Raw genomic sequence first — 18,218 nt, 5'->3', positions numbered from 1 at the left:
GATTGTGATTAATTCTCCACAATCACCACACTACTGTACTCCTTACTCACCCACGGTGCCAACCACAACAGTTGTGTGTATCGCACAGTAAGAGTCAGGCTTATGGAGCAACCCGTCCTCTTAAAAATAAAGTCACTTTTGGCCCGTATGTTCACTATGGCCAAATTTGGACGTAATTTGAAATGAAATCGACTCGCAAAAGTGACGTACTGTTCCGTTTTCTGTTTGAGTCATCCGGCCCTTCTCGGACAGCGAGCCCTATCAGTCGGCCTGGAGGCTCCGAGGCGTGTGGATGTGTCGCTCCCGCTGGTCAGAGATGAGGTTAGTCATGTTACCACATTGTTCTGTAGTTACTATAGAGGTGTGTGGATTACTATGGGGTGTGTTCATTATTATGGGATTACTATGGAGTGTGTTCATTATTATAGGATTACTATGGGGTGTGTTCATTATTAGAGGATTACTATGGGGTGTGCTCATCATTATGGGATTACTATGGGGTGTGTTCATTATTATAGGATTACTATGGGGTGTGTTCATTATTAGGGGGATTACTATGGGGTGTGTTGGGTGCTATGGGAGTATTGATTGTTAAGATGGGTGTTAAGATCAACACAATACGTGTGTTGATTGTTAGGAGATTACTATGGGCGTGTTGTTTGTTAAGGTGTTACTATGGGTGCATGGATTATTAGGGTATTACTATGGGTGTGTGTTGATTATTAGGGTATTACTATGGGTGTGTGTTGATTATTAGGGTATTACTATGGGTGTGTTGATTATTTTGGGATTACTATGGGTGTGTGTTGATTGTTAGCGGTTACTATGGATGTTTGTTGGATTGTTAGGGGATTACTATGGGTATGTTTTGATTGTTAGGGATTACTTAGGTGGGTATTGATTGTTAGGTGATTACTGTGGGTGTGTTGGTTATTATCGGATTACTATAGGTGTGTGTTGATTGTTAGGGGATTACTATGGGTGTGTTAATTGTTAGTGTTACTATAGGTGTGCTGATAGATAAGGTGACCCCTGACCACTCCCAGCTTCCTCATGACCGCAGATTACTCCACCTTCCTCATGACCCCAGACGACCCCCACCTTCATGACCCCAGACGACCCCCACCTTCCTCATGACCCCAGACGACCCCCACCTTCATGACCCCAGACGACCCCCACCTTCCTCATGACCCCAGACGACCCCCACCTTCATGACCCCAGACGACCCCCACCTTCATGACCCCAGACGACCCCCACCTTCCTCATGACCCCAGACGACCCCATCTTGTTCATAACCCCAGACGACCCCCCACCTTCTTCATGACTACAGACGACCCACACCTTCCTCATGACCCCAGACGACCCCACCTTCCTCATGACCCCAGACGACCCCCCACCTTCCTCATGACCCCAGACGACCCCCACCTTCTTCATGACCCCAGACGACCCCCACCTTCCTCATGACCCCAGACGACCCCCCACCTTCCTCATGACCCTAGACGACCCCATCTTCTTCATGACCCCAGACGACCTCCACCTTCCTCATGACCCCAGACGACCCCCACCTTCCTCATGACTCCAGACGACCCCCACCTTCCTCATGGCCCCAGACGACCCCCACCTTCTTCATGACCACAGACGACCCCACCTTCCTCATGACCCCTGACGACCCCCACATTTTTCATGACCCCAGACGACCCCATCTTCATGACCCCAGACGACCTCCACCTTCCTCATGACCCCAGACGACCCCCACCTCCCGCATGACCCCAGACGACCCCCCACCTTCCTCATGACCCCAGACGACCCCCACCTTCCTCATGACCAAAGACGCCCCCCCCTTCCTCATGACCCCAGTCGACCCCCACCTTTCTCAGGACCCCAGACGACCCCCACCTTCCTCATGACCCCAGACGACCCCCACCTTCTTCATGACCCCAGACGACCCCCACCTTCCTAATAACCCCAGACGACCCCCACCTTCCTCGTGACCCCAGACGACTCCCACCTTCCTCATGACCCCCACCTTCCTAATGACCCCAGACGACCCCCACCTTCCTAATAACCCCAGATGACCCCCACCTTCCTAATGACCCCAGACGACCCCCACCTTCCTAATAACCCCAGATGACCCCCACCTTTCTAATGACCCCAGACGACCCTCACCTTCCTCATGACCCCAGACGACCCCACCTTCCTCATGACCCCAGACGACACCCACCTTCCTCATGACCCCAAACGACCCCCCACCTTCTTCATGACCTGAGACGACCCCACTTTCCTCATGACCTGACACGACCCCCCACCTTCCTCACGACCCCAGACGACCCCCACCTTCCTCATGACCCCAGACGACCCCAACCTTCCTCATGACCCCAACTTCCTCATGACCTGAGACGACCCCCACCTTCCTCATGACCCCAACTTCCTCATGACCCCAGACGACCCCCACCTTCCTCATGACCCCAACTTCCTCATGACCTGAGACGACCCCCACCTTCCTCATGACCCCATATGACCCCAGCTTCCTCATTACCTTGCACCATGAGTTACAAGGGAGACAACTTCTTGCCTCTAACTCGCCACTTGCCTTATAAGGCTCCTGAACCAGTTTGGTAAGCAGTTAGGGTAAGTGACCTCGCCTGTCACCGCCTCCAGGAACGGGGCCCGCCAATCCTAACAGATGGAAGTCTACAAACATTAACTAATAGCTTTAATATAAAAATAGATATTGAGTATTAAAGTTATTAGTAATTTTTTTAATTAAATAACAACTAGTTAGTGTATGAATGCTACAAGTTAGTAAGGAAGAGCTAAACCAGTTATGACGAGCCGGTAGGATGATGTGAGATCTGTGAGAGAAACAAAATACTCTCAGGCAGCAGTCAATGAAATGCGGGTTGTGACATAAGAGATGCCCAAGAAATTTGTAAAAAAGAATCCAAGATAGACTGCTTGAAGCGTTCATCAAAGAGCAAGCCGAAGGCAAACACCTTTTGCCCTTCCACTGCATAAATTGCAAAACTCGGATTGCAAGAGCCTGTTCAATGAACCCAACACTGCCATGAAGAATACGGACGAGAGAAATGCGAAGTTTTAGTTTAGTTCATTTATTATGCACCCTATACCCATCATGTGGGCGGTAATGGAAAGGGTTACAGAGGCACATAATGGGCCCGGAGACTGAACCCCACAATTCATTTAGCTAAAGAAGTTACAATCTTGATGAGCTAGTTACAAAATTCATTATAAGTCGTCTCATCATAAACGGATTCGAGATCGACCACAAGTACATACGAAGGAAATGAAAAATATTGAAGACATAATAAAAGAGGCTTCAGGTAGGTCAGACAGTAGTAAGGGACTACAGGAGGGCCAGGAAGCTGAAGTGAACCTGTTTATACATTTACAACACTTGAATAATAGCAACCATCTAGGCAGGATTCCCGTGGTCAATCAGGTGATCCCTGAGGGTGAGACACTCAGGTTAACCCTGAGTGTGAGACACTCAGGTGAACCCTGAGGGTGAGACACTCAGGTTAACCCTGAGGGTGAGACACTCAAGTTAACCCTGAGTGTGAGACTCAGGTGAACCCTGAGGGTGAGACACTCAGGTGAACCCTGAGGGTGAGACACTCAGGTGATCCCTGAGGGTGAGACACTCAGGTGAACCCTGAGGGTGAGACACTCAGGTGAACCCTGAGGGTGAGACACTCAGGTGAACCCTGAGGGTGAGACACTCAGGTTAACCCTGAGGGTGAGACACTCAGGTTAACCCTGAGGGTGAGACACTCAGGTTAACCCTGAGGGTGAGACACTCAGGTTAACCCTGAGGGTGAGACACTCAGGTTAACCCTGAGGGTGAGACACTCAGGTTAACCCTGAGGGTGAGACACTCAGGTTAACCCTGAGGGTGAGACACTCAGGTTAACCCTGAGGGTGAGACACTCAGGTTAACCCTGAGGGTGAGACACTCAGGTTAACCCTGAGGGTGAGACACTCAGGTTAACCCTGAGGGTGAGACACTCAGGTTAACCCTGAGGGTGAGACACTCAGGTTAACCCTGAGGGTGAGACACTCAGGTTAACCCTGAGGGTGAGACACTCAGGTTAACCCTGAGGGTGAGACACTCAGGTTAACCCTGAGGGTGAGACACTCAGGTTAACCCTGAGGGTGAGACACTCAGGTTAACCCTGAGGGAGAGACACTCAGGTTAACCCTGAGGGTGAGACACTCAGGTTAACCCTGAGGGTGAGACACTCAGGTTAACCCTGAGGGTGAGACACTCAGGTTAACCCTGAGGGTGAGACACTCAGGTTAACCCTGAGGGTGAGACACTCAGGTTAACCCTGAGGGTGAGACACTCAGGTTAACCCTGAGGGTGAGACACTCAGGTTAACCCTGAGGGTGAGACACTCAGGTGAACCCTGAGGGTGAGACACTCAGGTGAACCCTGAGGGTGAGACACTCAGGTGAACCCTGAGGGTGAGACACTCAGGTGAACCCTGAGGGTGAGACACTCAGGTGAACCCTGAGGGTGAGACACTCAGGTGAACCCTGAGGGTGAGACACTCAGGTGAACACTGAGGGTGAGACACTCAGGTGAACACTGAGGGTGAGACACTCAGGTTTACCCTGAGGGTGAGACACTCAGGTGAACCCTGAGGGTGAGACACTCAGGTGAACCCTGAGGGTGAGACACTCAGGTGAACCCTGAGGGTGAGACACTCAGGTGAACCCTGAGGGTGAGACACTCAGGTGAACCCTGAGGGTGAGACACTCAGGTGAACCCTGAGGGTGAGACACTCAGGTGAACCCTGAGGGTGAGACACTCAGGTGAACCCTGAGGGTGAGACACTCAGGTGAACCCTGAGGGTGAGACACTCAGGTGAACCCTGAGGGTGAGACACTCAGGTGAACCCTGAGGGTGAGACACTCAGGTGAACCCTGAGGGTGAGACACTCAGGTGAACCCTGAGGGTGAGACACTCAGGTGAACCCTGAGGGTGAGACACTCAGGTGAACCCTGAGGGTGAGACACTCAGGTGAACCCTGAGGGTGAGACACTCAGGTGAGCCCTGAGGGTGAGACACTCAGAAGAACACACTGAATGCCGGCGGAGTTAACAACAAGGGCTTGGAATCCCTGGAGAATGAATCAGAAGGGAAGGGAACTATCAGGAGAAAGCACCAAGCAGTTATGACTGTATAAGACTTGGAAGGTCGGGGATTGAACGCCAACCTGCATAAAGCGAGAGGAACCTCATTTAAGGAACGTTGCACAAGAAGAAGACTAGCACGATCAGCAAATCTTTGAGACAACGATAGTAGTACTGATAGACTTGGAGAACGTTCTAAGTATTTCGCAAGTAGGGAAAATGATCATCCCTGCATCAGTTCATCTGATGTAGGGGAACTATCCTCACATGAACGACGCTTCTAAGCGCCGAAATTCTGGGGATGCACTTCCTGGGGATGTGTGTGTGTGTGTGTGTGTGTGTGTGTGTGTGTGTGTGTGTGTGTGTGTGTGTGTGTGTACTCACCTATTTATACTCACCTATTTGTGCTTGCGGGGGTTGAGCTTTGGCTCTTTGGTCCCGTCTCTCAACTGTCAATCAACTGGTGTACAGATTCCTGAGCCTACTGGGCTCTATCATATCTACATTTAAAACTGTGTATGGAGTCAGATTCCACCACATCACTGCCTAATGCATTCCATCCGTTAACTACTCTGACACTGAAAAAGTTCCTTCTAACGTCTCTGTGGCTCATGTGGGTACTCAGTTTCCACTTTGTGTCCCCTTGTTCGCGTCCCACCAGTGTTGAATACATCATCCTTGTTTACCCGGTCGATTCCTCTGAGGATTTTGTAGGTTGTGATCATGTCTCCCCTTACTCTTCTGTCTTCCAGTGTCGTAAGGTGCATTTCCCGCAGCCTTTCCTCGTAAGTCATGCCTCTCAGTTCTGGGACTAGTCTAGTGGCATACCTTTGGACTTTTTCCAGCTTCGTCTTGTGCTTGACAAGGTACGGGCTCCATGCTGGGGCCGCATACTTCAGGATTGGTCTTACATATGTGGTGTACAAGATTCTGAATGATTCCTTACACAGGTTCCTGAACGCTGTTCTGATGTTAGCCAGCCTCGCATATGCCGCTGACGTTATTCTTTTTATGTGGACTTCAGGAGACAGATTTGGTGTGATATCAACTCCTAGATCTTTCTCTCTGTTCGTTTCATTAGGTACTTCATCTCCTATTCTGTATCCTGTGTCTTACCACCTATTTCCACTGCCTAGTTTCATTACTTTGCATTTACTCGGGTTGAACTTCAACAGCCATTTGTTGGACCATTCACTCAGTCTGTCTAGGTCATCTTGTAGCCTCCTACTATCGTCCTCTGTTTCAATCCTCCTCATAATTTTTGCATCATCGGCAAACATTGAGAGAAACGATTCTATACCCTCTGGGAGATCATTTACATATATCAGAAACAGTATAGGTCCAAGGACTGACCCCTGCGGGACTCCACTCGTAACGTCTCGCCAATCTGAGACCTCACCCCTCACACTGACTCGTTGTCTCCTGTTGCTTAGGTACTCCTGTATCCAACGGAGTACCTTCCCTTTCACTCCAGCCTGCATCTCCAGCCTTTTCACTAGCCTCTTGTGTGGCACTGTATCAAAGGCTTTCTGACAATCCAAAATATGCAGTCTGCACACCCTTCTCTTTCTTGCCTTATTTTTGTTGCCTGGTCGTAGAATTCAAGTAACCCTGTGAGGCAGGACCTGCCATCCCTGAATCCATGTTGATGCTGTGTTACAAAGTTCTTTCGCTCTAGGTGCTCCACTAGCTTTCTTCGTGTGTGTGTGTGTGTGTGTGTGTGTGTGTGTGTGTGTGTGTGTGTGTGTGTGTGTGTGTGTGTGTGTGTGTATGTGTGTGTGTGTGTGTGTATGTGTGTGCGTGTGTAAGAGAAATATATGTAGTAGCCATAAAAGTAGAAAAATTAATTGGTTAGAAAGGCGGGGTCCAAGAGCTAATAACTCGATTCTGCAGATACAAAACAATATAAAGTTTTATTTATAAGCATGAACGTCGCCTCTCGAGGTGGTAACCTCTTCAGATGAGGAGGTTGCCTTGCGATGATTTCGGGGCTCAACGTACCCGCGGCCCGGTCTTGAGAGAGAGAGCGAGAGAGAGATGATTGATTGATGATGAAGATTAAACCACCCAAAAGGTGGCACGAGCATGAATAGCCCGTAAGTGGTGGCCCTTTTGAGCCATTACCAGTATCAATAGCTGATACTGGAGATCTGTGGAGGTGCGACTGCACCCTGCGTGACAGGAGATGTCTCCAGTGAGAGAGAGAGAGCGATAGAGAGATAGCGATAGAGAGCGATAGAGAGAGAGAGAGAGAGAGAGAGAGAGAGAGAGAGAGAGAGAGAGAGAGAGAGAGAGAGAGAGAGAGAGAGAGTGAGAGAGAGAGAGAGAGAGAGAGAGAGAGAGAGAGAGAGAGAGAGAGAGAGAGAGAGAGAGAGAGAGAGAGAGAGAGAGAGAGAGTGTGAGAGAGGTCATTGTCTTATACCCTGGAACTAGACATGGGCGAGGCTCCCAACGTATGATCAACATGCAGGTGTTGCCTCTGTGACGTCACTCATGCCGCAAATACCTACCTTTAATACCTGCCTCGAACACCTGACATCATCAACACTACAATGGCTTTGAAACTAAAGAAAAGATTATCCTGTTAAGTCTTGAACGCAAGGATTGTCGACATTAACATCCCACAATACTGGTTGTAATGTGTGCTTGTGTCAATAACGTGTTACAATCATTTGATTGTTTCAATCACGTGAAACAATCAAATTATTGTAACAAGTGATTGAAACAATCAAATGATTGTAACACGTTACTGACAAATTCACACACATTACAGCCAGTATTGTGGGATGTTAATGTGGACAATTACAATCATTTGGTTGTCTCAATCACGTGTTACAATCATGTGATTGCTTCATTCACATATTACAATCATGTATTTGCTTCAAGCACGTATTAAAATCATGTGATTGTTTAAATCACGTATTACAATCCTGTGATTGCTTCAATCCCGGTTTATATTTCAATCCCGGTTTATAATCATATGATTGCTTTACTCTTGTATTACAATCCCGTGATTGCTTCAATCAGGTATAACAATCGTATGAATGATTCAATCACTTATTACAATCATGTGATTTCTTCAATAACGTATTACAATCCCGTGATTGCTTCAATCACGTATTAATACCTCAATTTGGTATACAAATGAGGCTTCACAGGATACCTTGAAGTTATCTTGAGATGATTTTGGGGCTTAGCGTCCCCGCGGCCCGGTCCTTGACCAGGCCTCCTTTTTGTTACACACCCCCAGGAAGCAGCCCGTAGCAGCTGTCTAACTCCCAGATTCTTATTTACTGCTAGGTAACAGGGGCATTAGGGTAAAAGAAACATTTTGCCCATTTAGTCTCCGCCTCCACCGGGGATCGAACCCGGAACCTCAGGTCTACGAATCCGAAGCGCTGTCCACCCAGCTGTCAGGCGCCCAGTCAGCAATCAGGTGAGGACAATGAGTCCACAGTCTTTGTTAGAGGAAACAGAAGATTTATCAACATTTCTACTATGTACTGCTCTCTTGATACAAAGCTTATTTGCACTTGGAAGGGGTCAGGATAAGGATTTGGGATGGGGCGAGGGAAAAGGAATGGTGCCCAACCAATTGGACGGTCAGGGATTGAACGTCCAGCCTAAGTGGTTGGTCAAGAGAAAGTGCCAAGCCAGTTTGACTATAAAGAGTTGGAAGAGATCGACATGAGCACAAGCAGCTGGGTTATTAAGACAAGAAGCTGGGATATGAGAACAAGGAGCACATATAGGAGGACAAGAAACTGGGATATGTGAAAAAGTAGCAGAGATATAAGAACAAGGAGCTGGGATATGAGAACAAGGACCTGGGATATGGGAACGAGGAGCAGGAATACGAGGACAAGGGCTGGTATATGAGTAAAAGTAGCTGGGATATGAGGACAAGGAGCTGGAATACGAGGACAAAGAGGTGGGAAAAGAACACAAAGGCCTGGGATATGAGAACAAGAAGCTGGCATATGAGGACAAGGTGCTGGAATATGAAAACAAGGAGCTGGTGTATGAGGAAAAAAAGCTGGATATGAGGACAAGGAGTTAAGATATGAGGAAAAGGAGCACGAAAATGAGGGCAATGAGCAGGAATATGAGGACAAGGTACTGAAATATGAGAACAAGGTGTTGGGATATGAGAAAAGAAGCTGGGATATGAGGACTAGAAGCTGGGATATGAGGACAAAAAAAGCTGAGATATGCGGACAAGGAGCAGGGATGTGAGGACACGGAGCTGGGATATGAGAACAAGGTGTTGGGATATGAGGACAAGGAGCATAGATATGAGGAAAAGGAGCTGGGATATGAGGACAAGGAACTGGGATATGAGAACTAGGAGCTGGGATATCAGGGAAAAAGAGCTGGGATATGAGGACAAGGGTTGGTATATTAGGACGACGAGCAGGAATATGAAGACAGGCAACAGGGATTTGAGGACAAGGGGTTGTGGTATGAGGACAAGGGGCTAAGATATGAGGACAAGGAGCTGGGATATGACAAAAAGGAGCTGGGAAATGATGACATGAATCTAGGATATGAGGTCAAGGAGCTGGGATATGAAGACAAGGAGGTGGTACATATGAGGCAAAGAGCTGGGACATGAAAACAAAGAGCTGGGATATGAGGACAAGGAGCTGGGATATGACGACAAAGGGCTGGGATATGAGACAGTGTGTAGGGATATGAGCACAAGGAGCTGGGATAAGAGGGCAAGAAGCTGGGATGTGAGGAGAAGGAGCTGGGATATGAGGACAAGGAGCTGGGATATGAAGAAAAGATCGGATATAAAGCTAGCAAATGAGAACGAGCTGGGATATGAAGAGAAGGAGCTGGTAATAGAGGACAAGAAGCTGGGACATGAAGACAAAAAAGCAGGGATATGAGGACAAGGGACTGGGTTATGAGAATTAGGAGCTGAGACGTGTGGACAAGGAGCTGGGACGTGTGGACAAGGAGCTAGGATATGAGGACAAAGAGCTGGGATATAAAAACAAGGAGCTGGAACATGAGAAGGAGTCAGGAAAAGGGGACAATGAGCGGGGATATGAGGACAAGGGGTTGGGGTATGAGGACAATGAGCAGGGATATGAGGTCAAGGAGCTAGGATATGGAGACAATGAGCTGTAACGTGAGGAGGAGCTGGGACATGAAAATAAGGAGAGGGGATATAAGCACAAGGAGCTGTGTATGTGATCAATGAACATGGATAAGGGAACAAAGAGCTGGGATATGAGGAGAAGGAGCTGGGATATCAGGAAAAGGGGATGGAATATGAGAACAAGGGGCTGGGATAAAAGAAACAAGGAGCTGGGATATGAGCACAATGAGCTGGGATATAGAATCAAGGAGCAGAGATCTGATGACAAGGGGCTGGGATAAGATAACAAAAAGCTGTGATATGAGGACAAGAAACTGGGATACGAGGACAAGGAGCTGGGATATGAGCACAAAGAGCTGGAATATGGGAACAAGGAGTAGGGATAAGAGAACAAGGGGCTGGAATATGAAGACACGGAGCTGGGATATGAGGACAAGGAGCTGGGATATGAGCACAAGTAGCTGGGACATAGGAACAAAGAGCAGAGATGTGATGACAAGAGGCTGGGATAAGAGGACAAGGAGATAGGACATGATAAGGGGCTGGGATATGAAGACAAAGGGCTGCAAAATGAGGACAAGGATCTGGGTTATGAGGACAAGGAGCTGGGATATAAGGACCAGGAGCTGGGATATGTAGACAAGGAGCTGAGATATGAGGACTAGGGCAGGGATATGACGACATGGAGCCGGGATATGAGGACAAAGAGCTGGTATATAAGGAAGAGGAGATGGGATATGAGGACAAGAAGCTGGGATATGAGGACAAGGAGCTGGGATATGAAAACAAGGAGCTGGGATATGAAAACAAGGAGCTGGGATATGAGGACAAAGAGGTGGGATATGAGAACAATGAGCTATGATATGTGAACAAAGAGGTGGGAAATGAGTACTTGGGGCTGGGGTATGAGCACAAGGAACTGAGATATGTAGACAAGGAGCTGGGATATGAGGACAAGAAGCAGGAATATGAGAATAAGGAGCTGATATATGAGGAAAAGAAGCTGGGATATAAGGACAAGAGCAAGGATATGAGGACAAGGAGCGGGAATATGAGAACAAAGAGCTGGGATATGAGGAAAAAGAGATGGAATATGATTAAAAGGGGCTGGGGAATGAGCACAAGGAGCTAGGACATGAGGACATGGAGTAGGGATATGAGGACCAGGAGCTGGAACATGAGAGCAAGGAGCTATCATATGATGACAAAGAGCTCGGATATGAGGACAAGAGGCTTGGGTATGTGGATAATGAGCTGTATCGTGAGGTAAAGGAGCTAGGATATGAGGACAAGGAGCTGGGATATGAGGATTAGGAGCAGGGATATGAGGAAAAGGAGCTGGAATATGGAAAAAATGAGCTAGGATATGAGGATAAAGACCTCGGATATGAGGACAAGGGACTGGGGTAATAGGACAAGGAGCTGGGATATGAGGATAATGAGTTGTAACGTGAGATGAAGGAGCTGGGATATAAGGACAAGGAGATGGGATATGAGGACTATAGCTGAGAATTGAGGACCAGGGGCTAGGATATGAGGATATGGAGCTGGGATATCAGAACAAGGAGCTGGGATATGAAGACCAAGAGGTGGGATATGATGACAAGGAACTGGAATATGAGGACAAGGAGCTGGGATATGAGGACAAAAATGCTGGAATATGAGGAGAAGGAGCTGGGATATGTGGACAACTAGCTAGAATTTGAGAACAAGGAGGTGGTGTATATGAGGACAAGGAGCTTCGATATGAGGGCAAGGAGCAGGGATATGAGCGCAAGGAGCTGGAATATGAGAACAAGTAGCTATGATATGTGGACAAAGAGGTGGGAAATGAGTACATGGGGCTGGGGTATGAGCACAATGAGCTGAGATGTGTGGACAAGGAGCTGGGATATGAAGATAAAGAGTAAGTATATGACGACAAGGAGCTGGAATCCAGCCAAACCCACACCGAAACTACGACGTTTGTACAACGTTCAAACAAGTTTTAACACCTAACAAGTTATAACAACCAATATAGCAAGTTGTAACAACGTTCTATTATGAACGTGTTTATTCGTCATAAACACCTTCAGCCAACACGTAACAACTTTATTACAAGTTGTAACTTGCAGAAAAAAGAGTCAGTTGCGGATTGTGTTTCCAGGGATAAGAGAACAAAGAGCTGGGATGTGAGGGAAAGGAGCATGGATATGAGGACAAGGAGGAGGAATATGAGAATAAGGAGCTGATATATGAGGAAAAGGAGCTGGGATATAAGGACAAGAGCAGGCATATGAGGACAAGGAGTTGGAATATGAGAACAAAGAGATAGGATATGAGGAAAACCAGCTGGAATATGATTAAAAGGGGCTGGGGAATGAGCACAAGGAGCAAGGACATGAGGACAAGGATCTAGGATATGAGGACAAGGAGTAGGGATATGAGGACAAGGAGCTGGAACATGAGAGCAAGGAGCTAGCATAGGATGACAAAGAGCTCGGATATGAGGACAAGAGGCTTGGGTATGTGGATAATGAGCTGTATCGTGAGGTAAAGGAGCTGGGATATGAGGACAAGGAGCTGGGATATGAAGATTAGTAGCAGGGATATTAGGAAAAGGAGCTGGAATATGGAAAAAACGAGATAGGATATGAGGATAAAGACCTAAGATATGAGGACAAGGGGCTGGGGTAATAGGAGAACGAGCTGGGATATGAGGACAAGGAGCTGAGAATTGAGGACCAAGGGCTAGGATATGAGGATATGGAGCTGGGGTATCACAACAAGGAGCTGGGATATGAAGACAAGGAGCTGAGATATGAGGAAAAGGAACTGAGATATGAGAACAATCAGCTTGGATACGAGGACAAGATTCTGGGATATGAAGACAAGGAGCTGAGATATGAGGATCAGAGGCTGGGATTTGAGGAGATGGAGCTGGGAATTGAGGACAAGGAGCTGGGATATCAGGACAAGGGTCTAGCGTATGAGGACAAGTAGCAGTGATATAAGGACAAGGAGGTAGAATATGAGGACAAGGAGGTAGGATATGAGGAAAATGAGCTGTAACATGAGGTGAATGAGCTGGGATATGATGAAAAGGAGCGGGGATATAAGAACAAGAAGCTGGGATATAAGGACAAGAAGCTGGGATATTACGACAAGAAGCTGATATATGACGACCAGGGGCTGGGATATGAGAATATTGAGCTGGGATATGAGGATTTGGAGCTGGGAGATGAGGATAAAGAGCTGGGAAATAAAGAAAAGGAGTTGGGATATGACGATAAGGAATTGGATAAAAGTACAAAAAATCTGGGATATTAGGACAATGAGCTGAGATATGAGAACAAGGAGCTGGGATATGAGGACAATGAAATGGGATATCAGAAGAAGGAGCTGTGATATGAGGACAAGGAGCTGGGATATGACGTCAAGGAGCTCGAATATGAGGACAAGGAGCTGGGATATGAGGACAAGGAGCAGGGATATAAAGGCAAGGAGCTGAGATATGAGGACAAGGAGCTGGGATATGAGGAAAAGGAGATGAGATAAGAGGAAAAGGAGCTGGGTAATGAGAACAAGGAGTTGTTCATGAGGACAAGGAACTAAGATATGAGAACAAGGACCTGGGATATTAGTACAAGAAGCTGGGATATGAGGATAAGGCACTGGGATATGAAGACAAGTAGATAGTATATATGAAGAGAAGGAGCTGGGATGTAACGACAAGGGAATGGATATGTGGACAAGGGGATAGAATATGAAGACAATGAGCAGGGATATAAGTACAAGTAGCTGGGATAAGAGGAAAAGGAGCTGGGAAATGAGGACAAGGAGCTGGGATATGAGAACAAGGAGCTGGAATATGAGGAAAAGGAACTAGGATATCAGGACAAGGAGGAAGGATATGAGGAAAAATAGCTGTAATAGGAGAAATAGGAGCTAGGAAATGAGGACAAAGATCTGGGATATGAAGACAAGGGGCTGGGATATGAGGACAAGGCGCTAGGATATGAGGACAAGGAACAGGGATGTGAAGAAAAGGGTCTAGGGCATGAGGACAAGTAGCAGAGATATGAGGACAAGTAGCAGAGATATGAGGACAAGGAGGTAGGATATGAGGAAAATGAGCTGTAACATGAGGTGAATGAGCTGGGATATGAGTAAAAGGAGCTGGGATATGAGGACAAGAAGCTGGGATATTAGGAGAAGGAACTGAGATATGAGGACCAGGTGCTGGGATAATAGAACATGAAGTTGGATGTGAGAATAAGGAACTTGGATTTGATAACAAGGAGATAGGATATAAGGACAAGAAGCTGATATATGACGACCAGGGCCTGGGATATGAGAATATTGAGCTGGGATATGAGGACAAGGGGTTGGGGTATGAGGAAAAAGATCTAAGATATGAGGACAAGGAGCTAGATTATGAGAACAATGAGCTAGGATATGAAGACAAAGAGCTGAGCTATGAGGACAAGGGGCTGAGGTATGAGGACAAGGATTTGGGATATGAGGACAAGGTGCTGGGATATGAGAACAAGGAGCTAGAATATGAGGACAATGAGCTGTAATGTGAGGTGAAGGAGCTGGGATATAAGGACAAAGAGCTGGGATATGAGGACAAGGAGCTGGGGGAATGTGAACTTGGAGCTGGGATATAAGGACAAAGAGCTGGGATATGAGGACAAGGAGCTGGGGGAATGTGAACTTGGAGCTAGGATATGAGGACAAAGAGCTGGGATATAAGGACAAGGGGCTGAGATATGTGGACCAGGGTCTGGCATATGATGACATGGAGCTGGGAATGAGAACGAGGAGCGGGAATATGAGGACAAGGAGCTGGGATATGAGGAATAGGAGCTGAAACATGAGAAACAGGAGCTGGGATATGAGGAAAAGGAGCTGGGATATGAGGACAAGGAGATGAAATATGATGACCAGGGACTTGGATATGAGGACATGGAGCTAGGATATTAGGACAATAAGCTGGGATATGAGAATAAGGAGTTGGGATATGAAGACAAGGAGCTGGTATATGAGAATATGGTTCTGGGATATGAGGACAAGGGGTTGAGAAAAGAGAATATGAGCTGGGATATGTGGACAAGAAGTTGGGAAATGAAACCAAGTAGTTGTGATATGAGGACAAGGAGCAGGAATATGAGGATATGGAGCAGGGATATGTGGTCAAGGGGCTGGGATTTGATGAAAAGGAACTGGGATATAAGGAAAAGCAGCTGGGATATGCAAACCAGGAGCTTTATATAAGGACAAGGGGCTAGGATATGAGAACAAGGAGTTGGGATATGAGAACAAGACACTGGGATATCAGTACAAGAAGCTGTGATATGAGGACAAGGACAGGGATATGAAGACAAGGAGATGGTATATGAGGACAAGGGGCTGAGATATGATGACAATTAGCAGGGATATGAGGACAAGGCGCTGGCGTATTAGGACAAAGATCTGGGATTTGAGGACAAGGAGCTAGGAAATGACGAAAAGGAGCTAGGCTGTGAGGAAAAGGAGCTGTATTTGAGGACAAGGGGCTGGGATATGAGATCAAGGAGCTGGGATATGAGGACAAGGAGCTGGGATGTGACGACAAGGAGCTGAGATATGAGGACTGTGGGCTGGGATATGAGGACATGGAGCTGGTATTTGAGGACAAGGAGCTAGGATTTGAGGACAAAGAGATGAGATATGAGGCCAGGGAGCTGGAATATGAGAACAAGTATCTAGCATATGAGGACGTAGAGCTCCGATATGAGGACAAGGGGCTGGGGTATGAGGAAAAGGATCTAGGATATGAGGACAAGGAGATTGGATATGAGTACAATGAGCTGTAACGTGAGGTGAAGGAGCTGGGATATGATACTAAGGTGCAGGGATATGAGGACAAGGAGTTGAGATAAGAGAAAAGGCGCTGGGATATGAGCACAAGTAGCTGGGAAATAGGATCAAAGAGCAGAGATGTGATGACAAGGGGTTGGGATAAGAGGACAAGGAGATAGGATATGAGAAGGGGCTGGGATATGAAGACAAAGGGCTGCGAAATGAAGAGAAGGATCTGGGATATGAGGACAAAGAGCTGGGATATAAGGACCAGGAGATGGGATATGTAGACAAGGAGTTGAGATATGAGGACTAGGGATGGGATATGAGGACATGGAGCTGGGATATGAGGACAAGGAGCTGGGATTTGAGGACAATGAGATGACATATGAGGACAAGAAGATGGAATATGATAAGAAGGAGCTGGGATATGAAAACAATGAGCTGGGATATGAGGACATAGAGGTGGGATACGATGACAATGAGCTGGGATATGAGGACATAGAGGTGGGATAAGATGACAATGAGCTGGGATATGAAGACAAGTCGCCGAGATATCAGGAAAAGAAGCTGGGATATGAGGACAAGGAGCTGTGATAAGAAGACAAGGAGCTGGGATATGAGGACAAGGAGCTGGGATATGAGGACAAGGAGCTGGGATATGAGGATTAGGAGCAGGGATATGAGGAAAAGGAGCTGGAATATTGAAAAAACGAGCTAGGATATGAGGATAAAGACCTCGGATATGAGGACAAGGGGCTGGGGTAATAGGACAAGGAGCTGGGATATGAGGATAATGAGTTGTAACGTGAGATGAAGGAGCTGGGATATAAGGACAAGGAGATGGGAAGTGAGGACAAGGTGCTGAGAATTGAGGACCAGGGGATAGGATATGAGGATAAGGAGCTGGGATATCAGAACAAGGAGCTGGGATATGAAGACAAGGAGCTGGTATATGAGAATATGGTTCTGGGATATGAGGACAAGGGGTTTAGATAAGAGTAAATGAGCTGGGATATGTGGACAAGAAGTTGGGATATGAAACCAAGTAGTTGTGATATGAGGACAAGGAGCAGGAATATGAGGATATGGAGCAGGGATTCGTGATCAAGGAGCTGTGATTTGACGAAAAGGAGCTGGGATATGAGGAAAAGGAGCTGGGATATGCAAACAAGGAGCTTTATATAAGACAAGGGGCTAGGATATGAGAACAAGGAGTTGGGATATGAGAACAAGACGCTGGGATATCAGTACAAGAAGCTGTGATATGAGGACAAGGACAGGGATATGAAGACAAGGAGATGGTATATGAAGACAAGAGGCTGAGATATGATGACAATTAGCAGGGATATGAGGACAAGGCGCTGGCGTATTAGGACAAGGATCTGGGATTTGAGGACAAGGAGCAAGGAAATGACGAAAAGGAGCTAGTCTGTGAAGAAAAAGGAGCTGTATATGAGGACAAGGGGCTGGGATATGAGATCAAGGAGCTGGGATATGAGGACAAGGAGCTGGGATATGACGACAAAGAGCTGAGATATGAGGACTGTGGGCTGGGATATGAGGACATGGAGCTAGGATTTGAGGACAAGGAGATTAGATATGAGGCCAGGGAGCTGGAATATGAGAACAAGTATCTAGCATATGAGGACGTAGAGCTCCGATATGAGGACAAGGGGCTGGGGTATGAGGAAAAGGATCTAGAATATGAGGACAAGGACCTGGATAATGAGGACAAGGAGCTGGAATATGAGGACAAGGAGATTGGATATGAGTACAATGAGCTGTAACGTGAGGTGAAGGAGCTGGGATCTAAGGACAAGGAGCTGGGATATGATACTAAGGTGCAGGGATATGAAGACAAGGAGTTGAGATAAGAGAAAAGGCGCTGGGATATGAGCACAAGTAGCTGGGAAATAGGAACAAAGAGCAGAGATGTGATGACAAGGGGCTGGGATAAGAGGACAAGGAGATAGGATATGAGAAGGGGCTGGGATATGTAGACAAAGGGCTGCGAAATGAAGAGAAAGATCTGGGATATGAGGACAAAGAGCTGGGATATAAGGACCAGGAGCTGGGATTTGAGGACAAGGAGATGAGATATGAGGACAAGAAGATGGAATAT

The 18,218-nt window shown here is 47.1% G+C and overlaps 1 protein-coding gene across 1 annotated transcript in view; it reads left to right on the top strand.

The window, feature by feature from the left end:
• Nucleotides 1-270: 270 nt before the first annotated feature.
• The window catches only part of LOC138352536 (lysozyme C-like), a 31,068-nt gene continuing 13,120 nt past the window's right edge, over nt 271-18,218 (top strand). The window contains exon 1 of the mRNA XM_069305028.1: nt 271-321. Coding sequence (XP_069161129.1) covers nt 293-321 — 29 coding nt within the window. The 5' untranslated portion in view covers nt 271-292. The remainder of the gene's footprint in view (nt 322-18,218) is intronic.

The sequence above is a fragment of the Procambarus clarkii genome, chromosome 54, assembly GCF_040958095.1.
Source record: "Procambarus clarkii isolate CNS0578487 chromosome 54, FALCON_Pclarkii_2.0, whole genome shotgun sequence".
In the NCBI taxonomy this organism is placed as follows: domain Eukaryota; kingdom Metazoa; phylum Arthropoda; class Malacostraca; order Decapoda; family Cambaridae; genus Procambarus; species Procambarus clarkii.
Note: the sequence above shows the minus strand (reverse complement) of the source record. Positions and strands in the feature narration are given on the sequence as shown.